This window comes from Hemibagrus wyckioides, linkage group LG18, assembly GCF_019097595.1.
Source record: "Hemibagrus wyckioides isolate EC202008001 linkage group LG18, SWU_Hwy_1.0, whole genome shotgun sequence".
Classification (NCBI taxonomy): Eukaryota; Metazoa; Chordata; class Actinopteri; order Siluriformes; family Bagridae; genus Hemibagrus; species Hemibagrus wyckioides.
The window spans coordinates 9,021,557-9,047,433 of NC_080727.1; the positions used below are offsets into that span (position 1 = coordinate 9,021,557).

General features: G+C 42.5%; 1 protein-coding gene across 1 annotated transcript; it reads right to left on the reverse strand.

The window, feature by feature from the left end:
• Positions 1–208: 208 nt before the first annotated feature.
• notch1a (notch receptor 1a) lies at positions 209–21,624 on the reverse strand. Its single transcript, XM_058416065.1, has 34 exons — positions 21,358–21,624; positions 19,220–19,292; positions 15,819–16,081; positions 15,385–15,723; positions 14,913–15,035; positions 14,289–14,522; positions 14,025–14,180; positions 13,592–13,777; positions 13,373–13,486; positions 13,101–13,214; positions 12,711–12,944; positions 12,503–12,613; positions 11,329–11,521; positions 10,888–11,033; positions 10,684–10,797; positions 10,139–10,258; positions 9,885–10,037; positions 9,545–9,773; positions 9,209–9,410; positions 8,756–8,909; positions 8,450–8,634; positions 7,994–8,126; positions 7,359–7,616; positions 7,022–7,134; positions 6,311–6,885; positions 5,669–6,094; positions 5,262–5,410; positions 4,950–5,160; positions 4,182–4,263; positions 3,889–4,051; positions 3,326–3,606; positions 2,922–3,069; positions 2,598–2,695; positions 209–2,344 (listed from the first exon to the last, which is right to left on the reverse strand). Exons 1-34 carry the CDS (start codon positions 21,416–21,418, stop codon positions 1,235–1,237), a joined length of 7,251 nt encoding a protein of 2,416 aa, XP_058272048.1. The 5' UTR covers positions 21,419–21,624; the 3' UTR covers positions 209–1,234.
• Between the last annotated feature and the right edge of the window lie 4,253 nt (positions 21,625–25,877).

Here is a 25,877-nt window from a genome sequence, read left to right on the forward strand (position 1 = left end):
TGCCTCCATGTTATTTACAAAACAAACCTGCAGTTGTATCCAACAGACACACGTCTGGCCGCTGTTCTAATTTGCAATACATATTTTGAATTCAGTAGAAATGAAGTTGAATACTGAAATATCTAGACTTAACTTTGAGCCCTACGCAAAAATAGGGTGACAATAGGGAGACTAGGCATTGTAAAAGCCAAATGTTTTATTGTATCAAGAAAAATATTTTACATATCTTCGGACAAAATCATTTCTTCTTACAGACTACAAATGCATATATCATTATTCTGTCAGTAGTAAAACATTTGATCAGTGTTTATAAAACGTAACATGTCAGACACCCACCGGCTGCGTTACACAACCACGGATGATGTCATCACAGTGCAACACATACACAACTGTGTACATTCTTTGTCTTACACAGACCCATACACCTTTCAACATATCTAGTACATATTCTAGGGTATCTAGCCTCTGACAACCAGCCTGAAAGTTGCATACTCAGCTCCAGTGTGACAATACAAAACAATAAAAAATTCTAACTTTTACAATTTTACATAACAGTTTTGTGATGGTTGGAAAAGGCAGACACATATCTACTAAAACAAATAAATTAATCACTTTGCTACATACACAGTTTCTCCACCTGACCTCAGCTCCTGTGCTGTGAAAGGTCAACTGACTACACAACATCGCAAGACAAACTGTACACAATGTTTTGCACAGCACACTGCGTGCTCAAAAAGTCCAAAAATGTCCGTTCTGTCCAATCTGTGACTTTTCAAACAGAGAACATTCAGACATTATTCAGCTTTGTAACATTATTGAGTCATTAATTACAAAATAATCCACTCCTTGAGTTTGCTTGTGTGTGTGTGTGTGTGTGAGGAAGAGATTTCTACAGATGTTAACAGACATCTAAAGGTGTTTTAAAGGATTACATTAAGTTTACTTAATACTGAATTTCAAAAAATATCTATTAAAAAAAGTCAAAGCATTTAACATGAACATGAAATTTTATATTTGCTCAGTAGACAGTAGTTTAGTTTTTTTTTTCTTCTGAGCAGCCTCTTGATAAAATACAAATAAAATGCATAAATAAAAAAGATCTTTTATATATGTAGTCCAAAAGCACATAAATAAATAAAAAATAAGCAGTTGAGGGAATAAAGTATAAGTATAAAGTAGTCAAAAAAGTTTTGGCAGTACAGTCTGTTATCGCTGTCCTCCTTTGCAGTCATTTTTACTTGAATGCTTCAGGGATATGGTTCATGTGAAGGCTGGTGGGCGGGCTTGAGATTCCCTCTGACCAGTCAGATAAATTGGAATGTGGAGAGCAGCTAGACCATTGGTCAGGAGAACCAGGGGATGGAGTCAGGAATGGATGATCAGGGACCTGTGGCTGGTGATTCGGCGTGTTGTCCATGGGGTTAGAGTAACTGTGCTGAGAAGGAGGAGTCAGAAACTGGGTGGTGGACATGGGCTGGGGCAGACGCTGAGTCTCCTGTGGCAGGACGGTTTGGATCGAGTTGGAGTGAAGTTCTGCCCCGCTTAGGTCACCCAGGAAGTGGTGAGTAAGGCCATGATTGGGGACAGAGTTTGAGTTTTGGTGCTGCAGATGGGTCGGATGCATGTGGTTAGACAGCAGGTGAGCTGGTGTGCCCAGGTGGCTGCTTTGCATTGTGGGATAGCCCATCACTTGAGGCATGCTAGCGCCATGGTGCATTGTTGGCATTATAGCCGAGAACGCACCTTGCTGCTGCTGCTGTGCTCTTGCCAGCCAATCACATGGACCTGTCGGGCCTCCATTATTAGGCACTCCAAGATGAGACAAACGTGGAGGAGCTGAATCAAACGGTTTCGCCATCCCCAGGTGAGCCCCGCCCATTTGGGAATCAGCCAACCCTTGCAAGTGATGGGTGATAGGTGGGGACTGTTGGAAAGGTGATGTCATCATTGGGGGTGAGGAGACATCTGATTCCATCGGAGAGAGGATGTTTGTGTCTCCATTCTTTTTCTTTTTCGTCTTCATTTCCTTTCCTCCCTCCTTTCCTCCAGGTTTGCGAGGTTTCTTTGCATTATTTGTGTTATTGGTGCCACCAGGGCTAGTTCTGATGCCCAGGAAAGCCTCGGGCGAGCAGATAGGGGGTGAATGAGTAAGAGTGGGAGGGGTCTGAACCAGGTTATATTCTTCCAGTAGACGCACAATATCATGGTGCATACGTTCATTGGCAATGTCACGTGGCAGCTGATCCAGGTGATCTGTAATGTCCCGGTTGGCTAAATGGTCGAGGAGGAGTTTTGCTGTCTCATAGCTGCCCTCACGTGCTGCCAGGAAGAGAGGTGTTTCCTCCTGCAAAGGTATCCAAGATGTCAATGTAAAACATTTGAAAATTTTGAAATCCATAAATGATGAGAATAATCACTAGGTATGTGTGATAATGAATAAAAAAAATAACTTAATAACTCTGTATATATTATTCCTACTATTTAGGAACAAAATATGATTGCACTTCACTTGAACAAGTCTTTACATCAAAAACATTTATTACACAACACTGTTTTGTGCAGCTCTACATAAAACCGACAAGTGCACACATACACACCTTATTGTTCTGTAGATCCTTGTTGGCTCCATTTTTTAGAAGCACTAAAGCAGCCTCAACATTGTTGACAGCAGCAGCCCAATGGAGAGCAGATTTTCCTATATAGACAGAGGCAGGGAGAGAGAACATGTCATTTCCATTAAATAAAAAATCTAATATACTCCATATTCATGATTGCAATTTGTATTTCTCATGATTTAATATTTGCTGTTTGCTTCCTGAGATTGCTGTTTGTGTTCTTCCTGTTACTAACTAGACAAATCACATTAAAAAATAGCCTTGCTTTGCTATATAATGATGTTGTGTATATATATGAATGCGTACCAGAGTCATCAATAGCATTGGCATCGGCATGGCAGTTGATGAGCTCCTCGACCATGCCCTCCACTGCTAGTCGCGTGGCCAGAATGAGTGGTGTCGTACCATCGTTCATGCGGGCGTCCAGATCTGTAGCCCGATTCCGGATTAAGATCTGTAAGCAAGGTTCAGATGATTTTAAAAAATGCTAACCTATTATCCTTTTGACTTTGAATCTACAACAGTACCTTTACTAAATATAAAGAAAACTTGACTAAAATTGTGTAACATTTAACACACTGGCATATGCATAAAATCTTTTTCCCCCCAAAGATAAAGAATTACATATGTGATTTGTAATAGCCTGTAGTGCAAATACAGGTCTCCCTCTTTTTTCACTCACTCCCCAAGCTGTAAATCTTCCTAAATACCTGGAAGACTCCTTGTGCATCGGCAGCCACAGCGGCATGTAGTGGTGTGCGTCCTGCATGGTCCTGTGCATTGGCATCTGCCCCAGACTCTAGAAGGCGCTTGGCGGCGTCAGATCGGGCATAACGGGCAGCCAGGTGCAGTGCTGTCTCACCTGCACGCTCCGTACGCTGGTGTGGATCGGCACCATGCCAGAGGAAGTTGGCAATAACGCCTTCCTCCCCCTCTTCCTCCTCACCAGCCTCACCGCTGCATGAGGCGATCATCAGAGGTGTCAGGCCATCTGAGAAATAGAGCAAGAAAGATGTGTCCTTACTACCTCATTACTCCTTGCTTTGTTTTTATTCATTCTGAACATTTAAAGAAAGTTTTGATTTGTTAAATTATTGTCATTAAATCATAATTAGCATCTGAATCTAGCTCTTCACCCCCGTCTAAAATCTAATTAAGATCAAGATTCATGGTAAACACTTTCATTATGGGGATTACTCATCATTCATTTGCATAGTACTCATTTGTTTCTTTACAAGCCCAGATCCTGTAATGTGATGTGAGGGTCACTCACCGGGGCCAAGTACATTCACATCTACGCAGTCCGTATCTGTGTCTGCCCGCGGCGGTGTAGGAGCTATCGAGGTCAAGCGCAAGTCGGCAGCGTCGAGATGCTGCTGAGTCCATTGGCGTGGATCTGGCTGGATACCTATGTCTGGTGTGGTGTGGTCATCAAACTGCATTTAAACAAAAATATTATAATTAGTTGTGTGCACATGGAAAAGGAATCTGCAGGGTTTCTCTGGATGTTTAATTAGTTATAGCCTTTTTCCCTTTAAGGGATAAGCCAAAAAACCCTTTGCTTACCCTGAAGCGTTTGCAGTGGTCTTCCTCTGCCCACTCACTCAGCTGCTCATCCATCAGAGTGCTATCAGAGTTCTTCAGAGGCCTTGAAAAAAACAAATTAATTATTAATAACAAATCAGAAATACAGACAACTGACATCCTGAAATCCTTTAGTAGTATTCACAACAATCAATATATTATCTTTAAAAGGCGTTGGAGAATTTTAACTCATACAGCACAAACTATCCAGAACTCACACACATACACCGATCAGGCATAACATTATGACCACCTGCCTAATATTGTGTTGGTTCCTCTATTGCTGCCAAAACAGCCCTGACCCGTCATGCACTGTCTATTCTGACACCGTTCTATCAGAACCAGCATTAACTTCTTCAGCAATTTGAGCAACAGTAGCTCGTCTGTTGGATCGGATCACACGGGTCAGCCTTCTCTCCCCACATGCATCAATGAGCCTTGGCCGCCCATAGTGGATAGTGACCACTGCAGACCAGGAACACCCCACAAGAGCTGCAGTTTTGGAGATGCTCTGATCCAGTCATCTAGACATCACAATTTGGCCCTGGTCAAACATTTTTCCTGCTTCTAACACATCAACTTTGAGGACAAAATGTTCACTTGCTGCCTAATATATCCCACCCACTAACAGGTGCCATGATGAGGAGATAATCAGTGTTATTCACTTCACCTCTCAGTGCTCAGAATATTATGCCTGGTCGGTGTACATGGTGCTACATATTTTACATTCACACACACACACACACATACTTAAGTCCAACTGAATCCTCTCCCACTGGTTCTCTCCGTTTCTTTTTGGTTTCAGTCACTTTAAAGCCCTCAGGGAACCAGAGCTGGCCATGTTCACGCTTTCGCTTGCGTGACAGCACGACTCCGACAGCAGCCAAGACTAACACTGCCAGGACCAGTAGAGCCAGAAACATGGGGTACATCTCTCCACGACCAGGAGCCTCGTTCTCACCTGCAAACAAATTTAAAAAGTAAGAGAAAGGCTTATATAAATACTGTTTTCGTAAGTCCTTATCATTCATTCATTCAATGTATGCTGTTGTGAGTACTCACTTGTGACAGCCTCGATAATGTAGGGAACATTGAGATTGCCGCTGGAGGCCAGCGCTCCCAGAAATGCAGCCACATCTGTTGCACTCTGAAAACACTCCTCTGACTGCTGGTAACATTGCCGGTTATCAATCTCCAGATATACAATAGAGCTGCAATGAATATTCACACACAGGGTATGGTTAACATACATATTAGATTTACATATTAGATTAGATTAGGTTTTGACGTTTCTCTCCGTCATTAATTGCTGTACTGATGTGTTATGTGTGTAGAGCTGAATTATTATTTTGCTGTATTGCCATCTCTCTCCTCATTAAATTTAATGCATTAGCAATATATGTCTAGCTATTCACCACTCATAGTTTTATCAAACACTCATTCTATTTGTCAGTGACATTATTACTCACCCTTTAATCTCCATATTGTCCAGCTCTCGACGATGGCGGGGCCTGAGCAATGCTGACAGGCTCCTTGCAGTGCGCTGCAGAAGATGGCCAGGGTTTGTGTTCCACTCATGGGCGGTACGTGTGTGTTTGCTCAGTTCATGTTCAGTGCCGTAGTAGGGGTAGACTAGAGGCTCGCCGGTGGTGGCGTGGCGCTTGAGGGCGACATTGGTGCGTAACAGGGCACTAAGCTGGCGCAGGAACGAGGAAGAGTTGTTGAGCAGCTCGTTGGGCGGCAAGTGCACAACAAGCACAAGGATGCCAGATGCCAGACGCTGTGGCACGTCCTCGGCACAGTCCAGCCCGTCCCAGCCACACTCAGCACTGTTGCAGCCCTGATCGCAGTGGCCATCTGAGTAATGGTCCTTACAATACTGATCATACAAGGGACTAGAAAGAGAGAAAAAGAATTAGTGAGATTGATATTTCAATATATCCATATATAATATGGATACAACATTCAATATATACATTTGTAAGCTTTTTCTGCATTTCATTTCTAAACCCTGTTCATATTAATTGTTTGCTGTTTACATAACTATTTGCTTAAACTGCTGACAAAATATTTATCCAGAGTCAGAGTTTAGTATTTTGTGTGTCACTTACTTGCACTGGCCCTCGAGCTGGTGGCAGTCAAAACCATCGTAGAGACAGCCAGCACTGTGACATTGCATGTCGCACTTGCCATCGTTGAAGTACCTCCAACACTGCAGAGCAGAACTGCACTCATGCCAAGGGTCATCAAAATTGAGGGAACAGTCACCGCCGTCCCAGCCACATGCATGACTGTTACATGCTGCATCACACACACCATCACCACCTCTCTGCTCACACTGAGGCACCTCACAACGTGGCTCCGCCTCTTCTGACTCAGCTGGGGGAGGGGTGATGTCCAGACCCCGGCCACCGTTGAATGAATAGTCTAGGATGTGGCAGAAGAGGCCGTTGAAGTGTGATGGGCACAAGCAGTGGAAGAATGGAGCCTCTGCAGATGCCTGGCACGTGCCACCATTGTAGCACGGGTTGGAAGCACATGGAGAATCAAGGCGTGTCTGGCACTCGCGTCCACTGTAACCTGGTGGGCAAAGGCAGCGTGGACCCGGAAGACAAGTGGCACCATGGCGGCAGCGCAGGGGGCCACATGAGCTTGAGTCATACTCGCACGATGATCCAGAGAAACCCTACAGCAGAGGAGAAATAACTTGGCTGTGAGTAGGGTGTTGTTTGTGTAAATACTCTTGTTGTTGCTGTCAGGATAGAATTACTCACATTTGTAGATATAACTACATGTGTCAGATATACGTAGTGTGTACTTACAGGTGGGCATTTGCAGATGTATCCATGTTTGGTGTTGCTCGCGACTGCACAGGTTCCACCATTTTTGCATGGTTTATCCTTACAGCCGTCAAACACAGTGTCACAGCGCTGGCCTACAAACATGCAAATCACAAATTGTGATTAAATCTGATCCCACAGTCAGTATTATAAATATTAATAACCTGTGGAATAAATAACCCAAATATTTTAATCCCCATCAATGTTTCAGAATATAATTACTATTACAATCTATACAGAATATTAGATACAATAAGTACACCTTTAATTAGGCCTGTGGGAGTGTGTGTATGACTAATTTTTGTCTGTGTGCTCATACCTGTATATCCTGTGCGGCATTCACAGCGGTAGCTGTTAACCAGCTGAACGCAGTTGTAGGATCCGTTCGGGTCGCAGGGGTCAGACAAGCACTCATTCACATCACCCTCGCACCGCTCACCCACATAGCCCGGTGGGCAGACACAGCCATAGCCGCCTATCCGGTCCACACAGCGTCCACCGTTAAAACAACGTGGCTCGCCAGTCTCGGGATCGACATCCGGGGAACAGTCGTCCACGTCAATTTCACAGTGAACACCTACATTGTGACAAAGAATATTTATTATTAATCACTATGTAAATAACATTCATAGATGGAAGACTAGAGGTTTTTTTTATATAGCGAGATTTTATTCTGTAGAAATCTGTAAAATGAATTTTTGAAAAAGTACCGTTTTTGCATTACAACAAACGTTGACTTTTTTTGGTACATGGCTTAACTGAATCAGGCTAATATTCTAAAAGGTGATAAAGTCAGAAGTTTTCATTCATGCATTTGGTTATTTGTTCTGTCAGTTACTAGATCTTTGTGTGAAAGACTTAATCTGCAGAATATGAACATTTTAGTTTGCAATTCTGGCAAATTTGGCCACTTTCTAGCTAATTTAAAGACTACGAGATTGTGTGTATGCTCACCTTGTGTTCCTCGAGGGCAGGAGCACTTGTAGGAATTGACGAGGTCAATGCAGGTGCCTCCATTCTGACAAGGCTGAGACGCACACTCATTTATCTCCTTGCTGCAGTTTACTCCATGGTATCCAGCAACACACTTCCGGAGAGAGAGGGGGAAAAAAGGGGAAAGTACATATGTAAATCTAGTTCAGGAAACAGCAATAAGTGCTTTCTGCCACACAGTGTTTTCACTTTGAACATTAACCTAGTTTAACAGTAGTATCTGAGATGTATATCAATTCCCATAAGTTTGCAACACTTCAGCTTATTTATCAGACATCTTGTCCTGTTTATCAGACACCACATTCTGAGTCTGCCTCTGAGTCACTCATATGACCGTGGCATTTATCTGATGAACAACACAAATGGCCGACAGCTCCTTCTGTAATGTACTAGACTGATACATGCATCATTTCATACCTCGCAAGTGTATCCGCCGAGGTAATCGGTACAGGTTGCACCATTGTGACATGGGTTTGGCACACACTCATCCACCTGTTCCTGGCAGTAGCTGCCCATGTAGCCTGCCTGGCACCGGCACAGGTGTGTGCTGCCGGCATCTACACACTGGCCTCCGTTACGGCACAGAGCTGCCACAGATACACCTGGAGAGAAAAAGGTAAATGGGTGGATAGAAAGAGAAAGAAGGGACAGTGTGAGTGTGCATGTTTAAAAATTTTAGTAGTTTGAGATAACACAGATGCGTAGAGAAAATAAACACATTACCTTGCTGCTGAGCAGCGACCTCACAGCTCACGCTGGGCACATCACAGTAGATTCCAGTCCAACCACTGGCACATTGGCATGTGAAAGAAGAACCTTGCTGCCAACACGAGCCTCCATTTTTACAGGGAGATGAATCACACCAGCGTACCAGACTCTGGAAAACCACACAAAGATACAGACATAATTTAGTAATTCATTCCATTCATATTCCACCCCAAAACCTACACCTACGCTCATTTGTGATATTGTTTCAAGGGAAAAATCAATAGCAAAAAGAAATATTGCTTTTAATTGGTCACTGGGTTGGATTAATTCCCCTATAAGAACATGTATATAAACAAAATGTGTGTAAGTAATACTTATGAGCTGTTTTAATATGTATGCAAATATGCAGAATAAAAAGAAATATGCAGATTAAGAAGAAATAAACAGCTACAGTGTATGTGGGTCTACCTGGCAGTTGGTTCCGGTGTAGCCATGTGGGCAGGTGCACTTGTAGGTGCCATAGCCGTCTTGACATGTACCACCATTAAGGCATGGGCCTGAGTCACACTCATTTACGTCATGTTGGCAGTAGCTGCCCGTGAAGCCGGGCAGACAGACGCATGAGAATGAGTTAATCCCATCCACACATGTACCACCATTGAAGCAGGAGCTGCAGACATAGATGGGGTTAAATTGATATATAAAAAACATGATTAATTCAATCAAGAAATGAGAGAAATGAATTGCTTATTCATATTTACACATATAGTTGTGTGTTAATGGGTGTGTGTTTGCGCATGCTACCTTTCAGTGCAGTCGGGTGTGTTGATCTCACAGTTGATGCCACTGAATCCGGCTGGGCAGCTGCATGTGTAGCTATTCACACAGTCTGTGCAGTTCCCACCATTGCGGCAGGGGGCGCTCACACATTCATCGATATCCTCGGTGCAGCGCTCACCACGGAATCCAGCCACACACACACATGTGAAACCATTGATGCGGTCAACACACACGCCACCATTGCTGCAGGGGTCTGAGCAAAGAGAGACAAGGAAATTAATGAGATTATTTTTTCGAGTATGTGTGTGGGTATATACTGGGTTCATCGTGATTCATGCGTGTTGGGTGAATTTGTGCATCTTACTAGGCGTGCAGTCATCAGTGTCAGTCTCACACAGGTCTCCTGTAAATCCTGGGTTACATCTGCATTGGAAGCCACCCATGGAGTTCACGCATACGCCGCCATTACGGCACGGAGACTTCACACACTCGTTGATGTCCACTTCACACGTCTGACCTACAGAGTCGGATGAAGATCGATAATCATGATGACGACATCATTGACATCATTTGATAAAGATTTGATCTACACATATGCACACATGTATGCATTCTTACCTTGCCAGCCATTTGGGCAAGCACAGGAGAAGCTCTGGAAGTCTTCAGACTCGTGACACACACCTCTGTTCTTACATGGGCGTGTAGAGCAGGGAGCCAACACACTCTCACACAGCTCACCTAGACCACACGAATACACAATGATAGCATTTTAATATACTTAGTGCAATGCTTACTCTCTCACACACACACATTGTTAAGCAACACTATTATTTCCTTGACACTTTCCAGGCACACAATATAGCGGTGAGCAATTTCCTGCAATTCTGAGTTTTCCTCTTAACAGGAAATAGGAAGTAGAAATGCAGGAAATGTACCAAAAGTTCCCACTCTGATAAAAGGCACAAAGGATGTTCAGGCAAACACAAACACTACAAAATGCCAAACAATGCCGTGTGAAACAGACTGAAGGATGCCTGTGCATTTGTGTTAGTGTGTGTGTGAATGAAGGAGAATGAGAGAGGAACATGGAAGTGGAAGTGTGTGTGTGTTTCAGAATATAATTACTATTACAATCTATACGGAAGTGTGTGTGTGTTTTGTACCTGTATAAGGCAGCAAGCAGTTGCACTTATACCCAGCAACATCATCGATACAGGTGCCCTGGTTCAGGCAAGGATTGGATGCACACTCATTGATGTTAGTCTGGCAATTAGGACCTGCAACAGACATTAAAGATTAAAAATACATCTACATATAGAAATACACGCAAATGGATGTCCACACTGAGAGACTGAGTCCACACTCACCTGTGAATCCTGCTTTGCAGCTGCAGATGTACCCATTGGTCATGTCTCGGCACGTTCCACCATTTACACACGGGTTAGACAGACACTCGTTCACGTTCAGGTCACAGTTACGTCCAGTCCAGCCCGGCTCACACACACAAACGTAGCTGTAGGAACAGTGTATATGAGCAAGAAAGTATAACTATTTATGACATTCTACGTGCATCATAGTATGTTTATAAACCAATGTTATAAACTAAATAATTATTCGATAAATCATTAAATAATTGAAATTGGATTCTAATATTGTGTGGGAATTATATGATATAAAGTAAATCTAAAGTAATATAATATTGTAAATGAGTCTGAATGTTAATGCTAAGTGTGTCATGAAACAAGTTTCTGACGTAACATTCAAATGGTTATAAACAATAATATAGAGTACGTGAGAGAAAGACGTACGCATTGGCCTGGTGCTGACAGTTGCCATGAATGCAGGGGTTGCTGGCACACTCGTCCCGCTGTGAGAGACACATCGAGTCATGGAAGCCATCGGGGCAGAGACAAGTGAACGAGTTCACGCCGTCCACACAGGTGCCACCATTACGGCACGGGTTTGGCGCGCAATCATCGATGTTAATTTTACATGTCGCTCCTGAAATAGAGACGAACACAAGCAGAGGAATTAAAGTGAATTCAAAAACCTAATCGTTTTATATATATATATATTTTACTTCAGTTCCCTCTTTCAGGACAAATAAAAACACCTGAGAAACATTTCTATTAATCCCAAACACTCTTGTTGAAACTGCCTTATCAATAAATTTGGGCTTAACCAGGATCTAATTAAAATAGAGAAACCTGAAATTGAAAAATATGGCCAGACAATTTTACGGCCATTGTATAAAACATTTTCCTTTGTATTTTTAACAATTTTCTTTCTTTTTACAAATGTTATCTTTACAGAAGACCTATCATGTGACTCATGAGGTGAATTTTATCATCTACAAATACTTTTCAGCATCGAGTTTCAGTAGAAAAGCCTTTGTGTGTGTGTATACTCTGTGGATGTTGAACAGCTGGGGAAGGACGGACCATGTGAATGACAGGCCTTGTGAATGACAAAGACAGAACCTCCTCCTCCCTTCCTTTCTCTCACACACTCTTTGGTGGGGGATGTGTCCCGTAGAGGGACGTTTACAAACACAAAGGAGGCAGCCATATTTCACACATGACCGGGTAACAATTACCACCCCACCCCCTAATTGCCCCCCCATACACCACCTCTGTGGACAGTGTCACCTAACCGCCTGCTTCTGCTACAACAATGGCCCTTTATCCCCCCCCCTTTTCTATCCCTCCCACACACACATTATTCTGTTCTTTCAAAAAAGTTTTTCAAATGTGTGTGTGTAGGGAGGAGGGGGGGCTACTGGCTGAAATGCAGCATCCAGGGACAGGTGAGAGCTTAAGAGGACATCACTGCAAAGCACACAGGTGTGTGTCTGTGTCCCAGTTAGAAAAGGGCGTCTCTGTCCTCGAATGTTATCCGACACCAAAGCCGGGCACCTCGCTTACCACCTGTTACACACTCACATACGCGCACTCGCACACGCACAAAAAAAAAGATTCTTACCTGTGTATCCAGGGTCACACAGGCACTCATATCCGTTGATCTTGTCAATGCATTTGCCAAAGTCACATGGGTTACTTTTGCAGTCATCCACATTGATCTCACAGTTCCGACCTGCACATGCAAACATGATTTAGAGGGTATAATGGCTAATGGTGTGTGTGATATATATGTGTGTGTGTGTGTGTGTGTGTTTGCGTGTATGAGATACCTGTAGTTCCTTTAGGGCAGCTACAGGTGTACGAGTTCTCCCGGTCAAGGCAGGTCCCCCCATTGCGGCAGGGTTGACTCAAACACTCATTGATGTTGATCTCACACAGGCGACCAGCATATCCAGGGCGACACACACATGTGAATGAAGCCACACTGTCCTTACACACTCCGTAGTGGCATGGGTTTGAGGCACACTCGTTTATATCGATCTCACACATCGAGCCTGTGAAACCTGCAGGAAGAATTCAAGAATTCAATTTAATTTAAACTGAATAGTGCTTTTTAACAATGGACATTGTTTCATAGCATTAGTACAGGAATATACAACAAGATGCAATAGCATATATAAGATGATGAAGGTGCATGTTTAATATTTGTGTATACCCACCTTCTTTGCACTCGCAGGTGTATTTGTTTGGCCCGTCAGTGCACTTGGCTCCGTTCTGGCATGGCGTGCTTGCACACTCGTCTACGTCCACTTGGCACAGGCTACCAGAGAATCCTGAGAAATAAAATATGTTACAATTCTCCTTGTATCTCCTAAATATTTCTGTGCTTAAATATATGATCTCACGATCCCAATAATCTCAATTAAAACAAAAAACAAGCTGCCCAGTACCATAGACACGTGAAAAACGGTCCAATGACCGAAGCAATTACCATTAGGACACTCGCAATGAAAAGAGTTGATCTTGTCGATGCATTTGCCATTGTTGAGACAAGGCTGGGAGGCGCAGTCATCTGTATTGATCTGGCAAAACATGCCCTCATACCCTACATACATAATACATAAAGTTTTCAAAAATTGCAAGAAACGACAAAATGCACAGCTTATGAAACAGAAACCTTACACATCGAGCATTTTGGAACAATCCTCACCTGGCATACAAATGCAGTGAAAACCACCAATCTGATCAAGGCAGGTGGCATCATTCTGGCAGGGGTTAGACTTGCACTCATTCACATCCATTTCGCAGCGTGGCCCCTCGTAGCCTTGAAGGCACTTGCACTGGAACGAGCCCTTGGTGTTCAGACACCGGCCGCCATGCTCACATGGATTGGCCCCTGAACAAAAAAGACACAACAATAATAAATATCAGCCAATCAAATCCCAATGTCCCATGTTTCCGTTCAAAACACTTACACCTACATTTAATTATTACTGATTATTGGTAAAAAAAAATTTTTGTTAAGGTGAATCAAATATACCAGAGCAGGGTAAACACTACAATCCAGCTCTTAACAACACCAATCAGGGCTTGCCCTTGTGCCCTGTCCCAAACTAATAAACTGTGCTGTGATTGGTTCTTACCAAGGGAGCACTCATCAATGTCCTGGTTGCAGGCAGAGCCGGTGTAGCCTGGTGGGCAGGTGCAGATGGCCATGCCGTTGACGGGGTTGGTGTCACAGTTGGAGCCTTTCTGACATGGGTTACTGATGCACGCATCATCCAGATGACACAGCAGACCTGCAAATAAACAAGTAAATAATCAACAACCTGATAGTAAACAGCACTGTGCATAGGGTTGCAACTGCATCCTCAGAGCATATTCACACACAAACCTAACACACTCACCAGTGCGTCCATGTGGGCACTCGCAGTAGAATGATGCGACGCGGTCGTGGCATGTGGCTCCATGGTAGCAGGCTGCACTGGCGCAGTCATCAATGTTCTCACTGCAGTCATCGCCTGTCCAGCCATTCACGCACACGCAGTGGAAGCCGCCCACTGTATTGTGACATGTGCCACCATTTTGGCAGGCATTCGGGGACAGCTCACACTCATCCACATCTTCTGTGCAGTACTGACCTGTATGCGAGCATTGAGATTAAAGGTCATGCATCAGAGTAACGGTTTCAGTGGTGCAGATTTCATACAAATGTATTTAAATACTTACATTTGTATATGTGACATGAATTAAGTATCTCTATTTTGCATTATATTTACTACTGTATTATAATACACCTTAGTACATTTTAAGCAAATGGTGCTGTAGAGTTAGCACTACACACTTAGTTATGTATACACAAAAGGCTTCATCTATATAACGTTTTTTTTGTCTTTCTGGTGAAAACTGTTATGGTTTTATACAGCACCATAAAACTACAATGTTTAAGTAGAAACCAGGAGTTTCAAGTAGGAGTTGTGCTGTGTGCAATACTGTGTTTCAACTGTACAGTACTGTGTAGTGTGTTGTACCTGTCCAGTGTTTGTCACAGTGGCAGTTGTATGTGTTCACACCATCCATACACCTGCCTCCATTCTCACACGCATGCTGAACACAGTCATCAATGTTATGCTCACAGTCCTGCCCGGTGAAGCCTAAAGTCAAGAAAAAAAAGCAAGCAAATGAATAAACCGTGAAAGTGAAAGACAGTCTGTGGGAACCTGCATGTCAGTGTGTGAAAAATTCCCCCAATCAACTGTATAACAAGAGTTGTGTGTGGGTGCTGGAAAGTACACTTAACCAAAGAGAGATGAGCTGTTGAGGTTAATCTTAAACCTAGAAAGGAGCCGGATTTGCACAGCAGGGCAATACACTGATTGTTACTCTATAACTACCCCCACACACACACAAGCATAATTTTGTACATATCCGGGCGCACTCATTCAATCACTCATCCGCAGCATAGCACACACACAATCACACACACACACGCGATTCCTTTACCTGGCAGACAAGTGCAGGCATAGCCAGTGTCACTGGTCTGTGTGCACGTGCCCCCATTAGCACAGGGAGAAGGTTGGCAGGGCTGGAAAGGGCGCTCACAGTGTGTGCCAGCATACTCAGGTGGGCAGCGGCAGCGGTATGAGCCCACTTCGTTTATACACACTCCACCGTTTTGGCAGGGTGAGGGAGCCGTGGCACACTCGTTTACGTCCAGGCGGCATGTGGGCCCATGGAAGCTTGGCGGACATGTGCAGATAAAATGGGAGTCAAATGCTGAGCACCGACCGCCGTTCGCACAGGGGTTTGACGCACATGGGTCCGCCTGTTGACATGTCTTACCTGCACAACACAGATTTTATGGGGTGCATTAATATTGGAAATACATGCATTATTATACGATGCATCTAAATTCACATGACTATTTATGTATGTACCTGTCCAGCCGGGTGGGCAGCGGCAGCTGTAGGTGCTGAGTGTAAGGAGTGAACAGGATCCTCCATTGCGGCATGGTGAGCTCATGCAGGCATGATTGACGGGCGTCAGGCACAGCGGCCCACTGAAACCCAGCGTACAGTCGCATGTAAAATCCACGTCATTGCCCTGAGTGCGTGGGCGACACACGCCGCCGTTCCGGCATGGTGATGGACTGCATGGGTTCGGGAACTGACACTGTGCACCTGCATAGTCCGCAGGACAGCTGAGAGATAAACAGAATAAAACACAAAAAAATCCATCAAAAATTTATTCAAAATAAATTATTTTTTAGTCTTGATATTTCAAGATATTTCAGGTGTTCCCAAAAAAAAGTCTTGAATATGGCAAAACCCATGGATTTTTACTTTTTGGCATGTGATGCTATTTTATTTGTAAGTTTTTCATAGTAAATAACAAATAATACTATATACTAAATATGGCTACATTGTTTTTGGTTAAATCATTATCCTCAGTAATTAACTAGCTCATATTTAGCTTCCAAATTTAATTTCTAACAAGAATGTTCTCAGGACTGTGTGTGTGTGTGTGTGTGTGTGTGTGTGCACGCAGCAGGTGTGTGCATTGATAAGTGCAGTTGTGAGGCAGCCCCCCCCCCAGCTCTCTGCCTCTCCCCTGAACCCTGTTGCTATGGCAAGTGGCGTGAGGTCACTGGGGCTGATCCCCAGAGAGAGCACACTCCTCCTGTCATCCCTCCATCCACCCACCAATCCAACTTTCTCCCCATACTTCATCTGTATTTCTCTATATGTATATATATGTGTGTGTCTGTGCATATATGTATATGTATATGCATAGATACACATGTACATGCACACACTTTATTACTACTACTTCCAAATGTTAAAAGCTCTCTCGTCTTCAAATTCTCTCATTTTTTCACTTTCTCCAATGATCAGAATAAATGAATTTTCCTTAATGTCCAGTAACCCCAATAAGGGTATGTACGCCTCCTGAAATGTGTGTTTACTTTCTGCATTGATTTGGATAAACACTCTTTGTCTCTGTAGCACTGCAGCAGCAGGCATTTGTAGCTTTCCGTGGCAACATGTGTGTGTGTGTGTGTGTGTGTGTGTGAGAACAGATGCATTGGTGACCTATGACCACATTTGTGACTCCAGGCTACAGCCTTCACAGGGGGCTGGTCTGCCATCTGCTACTGATTGCCCTCAATGTGTGCATGTTTGTGTCTGAGTCTGTGCATGTTCATGTTCACACCTCCTGCTTCCTGTCTCGAAGTGTGAAACTAAACAAGAAACTTTCATTCTCTCTAATCTAGTATAGTCTTTTATGCTTTCTAAATCAGAGTACAGAGCACACATACATACAGTAGCTTAAAGTCTTCAAGATTTCTTTGCTGGTCGCAGCCAACAACACACAAACAACTAATACCCCAAACACACACACGCGCGCGCACACACACACACACACACACAGTGCAAATGAAGCTTCTAAGCTATAAACAACCCTAGAGCAATTGAAAATTGCTATGATCACATTTCTTAGGAGTCTATAATGAAAATCTGTGTGATTCTAGACAAAAGAAATCCCCAGAATTTCACTTCCATATAGTAATGATCACTTCTTTAAATTCCTTTACTTCTAATCATTGAAATTGATTTGAATTAGAATTGAATGATGACGTGCCTGTACATGGACCGATATATTTAAAAAGAGTAAACTAACGATCTGATCAGGGCTGACGGGAATATTTTTTGGGGCAAATAATGGAAGAGTGAAAGCGTGTTGAAGTGCGCATTTCCATTTAATCCAGTATCAGATGTACTAAAAACAAGAAATAATACAAATGGTAAGAGGGAAGGGGAACAGCTTGTGTCATCACCGAGGAACCAGGATGTTGAAGCAGACAAATCATGGTAACATTTATAAAACACTTGATGGAACATGCACATTACATTATTGCACACAAAAACACATGCACACACAGAGTAATGGGACTCTTGTGGCACATGTAAATGGAACTTGCACTAAAATATAAAGTAAATGTGGCAAGTTAGAACAATGAAAAGCAAAACTGGAGTGCTGATAATATACTGGGTTTTGATTGTTAAAACACTGACCCTGTAGCCAACATTAGACACCAGCAGGGGGCGCAAGGACCTGCGCACTAACATGAACAAGGCTGCTGTCCTTCAGCACTCTTTAAAGAAAAGATACCAGCTAATGGGTTTGGGTTCAACTTCCAAAACACACACATGCACAATACATTCATTTGGAAATGCAGGGCCATGGAACCATGCAGGAAAGAAGGCACTATTGAGAAATATATTTAGAGAAAAAGAAGCCAAATATATCTTTGCGTTTCCTGTTTTGCTGTTAACACCTTCAACCGGGATATTCAATCTGTGGGGCTATTTTCATCCTATTGTACTGAAGTTTACTACACTGCATCAGCACAAGGACCTGTCCACATTTTACCATTTGTTCATTCAGAGAGAGAGAGAGGGGTGGGGGTGGGGGGCAGGAGGGAGAGAGAGGGGGGGGGTTGAAGTGGAGGAGGAAAGGAAGAACTCATATGGGATGTGGCCAAAAGGCTCTCACACTTGTTTGCTTTCAAATCTTTGCCCCCCTCCCCTTCCCCCAAGCCAACCCCCTCCACACACACACACACACACAGTCTGAATGGTGTCCTGTTCTGGGGCAGATGGCTGTGGAGGTAATGAGATTGGATGAAAGTATAGCAACAGAGTGAGATAGAGCGAGGTAGACTATGAACTATAAAAAAAACTATGGACGTTATAAATATACGTGAGGGTGCGGAGAATAGACAGAAGAGAAGTGTGTTCGAAGTGTAGACACAAAAAAAGAAAAAAAAAGTGTGTGCGAAGAGTAGAAAGACAGAAAAGAGATGGCATGTTAGAAATGTTCACAAATTCACACATTATATGCAAGGTGTGTGTGTGTGAGTGTGTGAGTGCACTGTGAATACCAATATGTCTATTCAAAAAGAGAAACATTTTAAGACCCCACAAAATGTGTGTGAGTGTGCCTGCTTATGTGTCTTCGTGTTCGTGTGTGTGTGTGTGTCTGGGTTTAGGACAATAGAGAGAGAAGGCCAGCTGTCGGATTGAATTGACTGAATAGGCTTCAGGAGTAACGGACCACTGAGCCTCTGGGAGAATGTCTATGGGCGCGTGCACGCTCACACACACACACACACACACGTGCACACATGCTCAGTGTGGAGCCTCATTTAAATTGAAAATTCACCACAGCTGCAGTGTGTCTTGGTTTGCTTGATCTCTCTCTACATCAGCCCTTTCTCCACTCTCCTTAGTGGATATCTTGATCTGTTTTATAGTCATCAATTGCTCTGACTCACCTGCAGCCGGGTTTTCCGTTGGCTGTGAGCTCACACGTTCCACCGTTCTGACATGGCTCCAAACACCGGAGACCTACACATATTCACAAAACGAAAAGAAAAAAAAAGAACTTAGGCACATTTTACAGAAGCACACAGAGATAGAGTGATCACAATGTACTGTAAAGTGTAATTGCTCCTTTTTGGTTTTCGAGTCTTTCATGGGCTATTGTTTCAGCTCCTGAAAGACTCCTTGATAGATGGGGCTCTGTCTTTTTAATTTCCGTCACTGAACTTTCAGAGGCCACACACACACAACTTCGTTTCTAAACACTCGTCTAGCATTCTGCGCTTCAGAACCGCACTTTAAAGAAGTGTTTCACTCAAAGATGCTTGTGTCACTGATAATGAATGAAAGTCACGGGGGCCTGTTTGTATCATGCAAATGAGACTGTTAACTGGTTCTCACTTGTTTTAGTCCATTGTTTGCTGTGCTAGTGTGTTTTTTTTCCTGGGTGAAGCACTTTGGTGCATTGAAAAGTCTATTTCAACACCTATATATGAGTTTTAAGACTTTCCATCATATTTAACAATTATGCAACAAATATGCTCAGATGAGCTAGATCTGTGGGCATCAGTGCAATTGAATTGATATGGTATAAGTTGCAGATACCCCAGGCGGCAAGATGAGCAGCTATACAAATGAATGAAGTGAGTACAAATGAACTTAGCAGGAGAGGTCACTAATCTTCTTACTGCAGGTTACTTTTGTTTAGAAAGGGTCTGAACGTCCGTGCTAGTCTGATAAATCTGTCACATCATTTTTGGTGCATTTGGGTACACTTCCAATACTCGAACACAACTGAAAATCCGACATAACTACCGTCCATCACCTCCAACTTATGATTCATTCAATTCATGACTCCTGATATGTAAGCCTTGTTTATTTCATCGGGAAACTGGATAATAAGCAAATATTTATTGGACACTGGGTGCAAACACTGGGCTGTAATCCAACTGGGAAATAAATTTCTGTGTAAAACTGGGTGCTCATGTGCATACTGGGGGCCCAGTATCATTAATAGCAAATACTGTATTAATGTCAATATTTTGTTTACTATGTAATATCTTTTTATAAGGGGGTCCTGTAATATTTATACATCAATACCGCCTACATCTCACACATAGATATACTGTGTCCACTGTCCATTAATAGAGGCCGCATATGGATTATATCCATATATATATATATCATCCACATTATTTTGCTGATGCTGAAACCATTCATTATGTCACAGCCTATATATATATATATAATGCAGGACTAATCTGATCTGATTTCTCAACACTTTCCATTCACCATCGCACTAGCAACTGGTCAAGTTAAGGAATTGTGCCCCCCCCTTCCCTTTCCCGTCACCTTGTCGCTATTGCGCCTGCGCAGTAAATTTTGGGGGGCACGCGCCCCGTGGGAAGAAAGCGCGACAGCTGCAGGGAGAGAGTCGCGCGCACAAAAGACATCAGAGTGCAGCACGAGCCATAAAACACGCTGCCGGGCTATTGTTCACACGGCGTCCCCCCCAAGCGCGCGCGCACACACACACACACACGACCGCTTTATCTTTACCCTAACCTAAAGTAAGCCGCCCCCCCCTTTCCCCAACACACACATACACAATTGCGGCACTCTGCCATAAAAGCCTATTAATCTCTTTATCTCTCTCGCGCACACACACACACTGAGGAAATAAAACCGCTGGCGCTATAAAAAGCGTAAATAAACTAAATGACGTGACACACCTTGGTTCACATCTCTCAGTCACTCAAATCATCCAGGTAGTGTGTTCAATACATTACTCACAGAGGTTACCACGTTAAAAATAAGGACTAAAACAGTTTTTAAAGGCTTTTCACTCAGTTTGTAAAGTGTTTGGATCTCAAGTGGTTTCTCGCGCACCATGTACACAGTGTTGATGTGACTTCATGCTCTGTGTGTGTGTGTGTGTGTGTAGCCTAGGACGCAACAAGTGCATCTAAAGCCAGAAAGTCGTGTTTTTAAAGACTCGTTATATAAATAAACGTTAAACAATACAAATTCACAAAGGAAACACGATGTTTCTAAGGTGTAAAGTGTAACTAGGAGTAAACGGTTCCGTTACCTTTCCCCTCACAGAGCGGAGCCGTCCCGAGAAATAAGGACATCAAAAAGAAACGGTTCATCCCGTCACAAATGTTGTTCAAATCCACCAAGAGTTTTCATAGATCCAAAGATTTTCTCATCAGTCCAAAATGTTGTGCGCAAATAAATATGTTTAAATAAATAAATTAGCTCCAGAAGGAGCGTTCCTCTGTCCGTGTAAAGCCCGTGAGAAACTCCGCTCAGATTGTGCGCGTGCTGTAGTGGGGCGCGCGAGCAAGCTGGCGCGTGGGACTCCAAAGTTCCAAATGACGTCGCACCCGCGAGACGGAAAAGTCCCGCCCTCCTTTTTTGCCCTCCGATATTCTTCCGCGTAGATAGTGCGCCTGGTGTGAGAAAGCACAACAACTAAACACACAAAAACTTTTAAATAGCGCGTCCTCGGTTTTTAGCAGAAGTTGTAGACTGCGCTTACACACTTAGGCCTGATTTTATACTGAGAAATGGTGTGTTTTTGTTCACGTTCATAAAGGGGTGTAGATAGGGTTCTTCCGCACAAAGTCCCCTCATTAAGAAATTCAGCGAGGCCCCTCAGCTACCCCCCCCGTGTGTGTGTGTGTGTGTGTGTGTGTGTGTGGTGTTTTCAGATTGAAGACTATCAGTTAAGTGGTGTTGCTACACAAGTCCAAAACAGCATCCATCAGGGGTCTTGCTCTCTTGCTCTCTCTCTCTCTCACACACACACACACTTCCTACTGTTATAGTTATTAATGTTATGCCTACAGAAAAAAAAGTGTTTTTTTTAGAATTAAAAATATTTCCTTGGGACCAGCCACATCAAAACTATCAGATACACACCACAGCAAGATACACAGTATACATACACATATTATATATTATAATAATATTCATAATCTAATAAATAATAGAGTGTAAGATCACCTCTCACATTTTACAATTTTAGTAATTTTATCGGCCATAAAGTGAAATGGTGAAGTGAAATAATTAAATATATATAGGTGTGCATATATATGCTTACACCTTTAGATACACACATAGTATTATATCTAATCTAGGCAGGTTTCTTTCTTTCTTTTTTTTTAACATGAAACTTACAGTGCAGTTTCAAGCCCTCAGGTGTTATAGTAGTAACATTTCATCTTTTTTGACAGCCTGTGTGTGTGAGGGTGTGGGAACACTTTACTAGTGGATTCCATACCCGCAGGACACATAGAGTGCGTGCAACCGTGTTTGTGTGTGTGTGGGAGAGAGAGACAGAAAGAGAGAGAGAGGGAGATGGTTAATGCTTATACATGTTTTGAATCACACACAGACACGTGTACTCACACACAACTAAAATATGTACCTCATACCAATTCAACCTAGTGCACCTCCTATTTCCTCTGTTCCCAGGACTACTACTATATGACCTTCAGAACACACACACACACACACACACAGGTCCGGGCATGCCTTGAAGACGCTGCATATGTCTGTCCCCTCCCCCTTAGCCCCTCAGCCTATGTTTGAATAAAGCTTTATTTGCATTTCTAAAGCAGGCGACACACAAACGGCAGTCCTTTGAATAATCACAGCTCTGAGCTGCACATGCCTGTACTATGTGAAGGGGTGAGGGTTGGGGCTAATTACTAACAGTTAGCAACTGGCCTTACCCATGCGCCTAAGACAATAGAGCTCAGGAAAGTCCAGGATCTTCTCTTTTAACTCTACACACACACACATACCTGACAGCGGTGCAGCCGTGAGAAAGCAGACACCTTGAGCTTCAGAGCAGGAAATAGGGCTCAATTCACACCAGACAGCAAGGATAAAGAAGGCACAAACACACACACAAACCAACAGACAGTCACACTTGTACTTTAACTTGCTTTCTGCATGGGAATGCATAATTGATTCAGGTAATAAGTGAGCATGAAAATTGGGATGGTGTGTGTGTGTGTGTGAGAAAATGTGTCTCAGCCTTTTTACGGTAGCTGGAATAGGATCTGTAGAGATCACAAGTCTTTAGTGGTAACTTTAATGAGGTCCTCCTACTGATCTGAAAAGCATGAACGTTACAAAATTTAATGTTTGTGACAGAAGCACTTCTGAGTGTAAACCAGACAGTTAAACTTCTCTACCATGACTCTAGTATGGCATCAAATATGAGCATAAAATGACAATATAGAGTTTCCACTGACCACTTCTTTATTCATCAGTGTCTAACTAATGTCTAATTAAAGTCTATGTAAATCTTAGCATAACATGGTGGTGGTGCAGGAGGTATCAGTGCCATCATGGGTTCAATCCGGAGCTTGGCTTACTGTCTATGTGTGGAGTGTCTGTGGGTTTCCTCTGGCTACTCCGGTTTCCTCCCATCTCCAAAAAAAAAAACACATGCTGGTAGGTGAATCAGCTTGGCTGAATGTCTCACCGCTAGATCTGAATGAATGATTGAACTTGTGTTTTCAAGGTAGCCTGAGATAAGCTGACATCCAATACAAGTATTCCCAGGTTGTATTTCCATTTCACAGCATTCCTGGCATAGGCTCCAGATCCACTGCAATGCTGAGCAGAATGAAGAGGTCACAAAAGATGAATTAATAAATTTTACCAGTCTTTTTTTGCAGTTAAACAAATCTCTCTTTCTACAAAATAATGTGTAATAGTGAGACACTCTTTATGTGGTGTTTATATTCATTTATTGTAATTTATAATTTAGGTGCTGCAATTTAAGAATTAGAGATTATACCCATCCAAAATGTATTTTTATTTTCATATTTTGAGACCATTTGCATAATGTTTTTCAAATAAAAACCAGAATAAGGGTCTAGAGAAATATGTTTAATTTGTCAGAAAACAAATAGAATCAATTAAAAAAATTGTAAATTTCTGATCGATTCATTGTACTATTTATTTCTGATGAAAAATTAAATTAAATATTAAATTAAATATTTATGGATTCAGATTTTGGCTCACTACCATACATTTGAGTATGAACAAAGTCTAAAGTAGGCTACAGTAGATATTCTACAGGTTCAGATGTGTGCTCTGGAACCATATTCTGTTTTCATATAAAATACAAAAGGCCTGAAGAAATTCTTTTTGGAAGAAATACATTTTCAATGAATAAAATATCCTTAAAATGCAGCATTTGGTAAATCCTGCTGATTTTTTAGTCATGCTTCTTATTAATTGTAAACAGAGATTCAGTGTAGAAGAGAGAATCAATTCAATGTCTTACTGATCGATTGATTAATTAAAAGCTTTTTACTGAAATTATTTCCTATTTTAGTGTGTATCAAGATGTTGCAAGCAATTCCTAGTTTTCCGAATTTCACTTTCACTTCCCTGCATTCATCAATAACATCCAGAATATTTTCCTTTCCAGTTACTATAAAATCCTGTTTTTTATTCATAATGTAGTAGCACTGTCTCTACAAAATCCTGAACGTCGGTATTATATGTTATATGTGCATGACAGAAGCAGAGCCCATCACTCAGCAGCTCTAACCTGATGCTGATGGGACGGACATGTTTGTGTGTGTATGTATGAGTTGGTGAGTGCTTCCAAATTAGAAAATCAACATCCTCCACTCTCCTTCCTTCATTCCTTGGAGGCATTAAGGGTCAGACCTTGAGACATAAGCTTGGGCATGCGTGGCATCTGGTGATGTGTCTGTATACCCCAGCATGCTTGTCACTTATGTGCATGTGTTTGACTTTAGGGTGTGTTTTGCGTCCCAGCTGTTCGGAGTATCACTTTCACAGTGTCTCCGACAACTGCGGCTCTGACCTCGCCCTCTCACTTTCCAAAAACAGTCCCTTTAAAAACATTGAGTAAGTGCCTCTAAGTGTGTGTGTGGGTCAGGATGTTGTCAGGTATGTTTACTCTTCTTTCCAGTAGATTGTGATGCTCATTTTTGGCTGTTATTTAATAATAAAGCCCCACAAACTGTGAGAAGCTTCATAGACAGGGTAGTATTTCTATTCTTTGGTATAAGCTTTATAAGCTTTATAAGAACCACCCACAAGGTAGCAATTCACAAAGTGTCAAAATATTCAGATAGAGTCGAAATATCATTCGTCAATATACTCATGGCCTCAAATTTCTCCTTCTGTTTCTCTTTCTATATCTGTCTTACTCTCAATTTTCTTTCTCAAAGTTTCATGTGATTCCTTTCCTCTTCTTCTTCTTCTTCTTCTTCTTCTTCTTCTTCTTCTTCTTCTTCTTCTTCTTCTCTTTCTTAAACTAAGAATGCACACACACACACACACACACACACAGAGAGAGAGCATAGACTACATACCATTCCAGTTTGTTTATGTCCATCACTCCAGAAGTGGACACATCCATGGCTCTGAGAATGTGTGTTTATGAATGAATACTGTATGTGTGTGTGTGTGCGTGTGTGTCAGATGGACACAGAATAATTCTGCATATGCTTCGTATGTGTTGTGATGTTTTGGGAATGATTAATGCATCAGCATGTGTTACCAAATTGCAATGAATGAACTGTATGTGTGTGTCTGTGTGTGTGT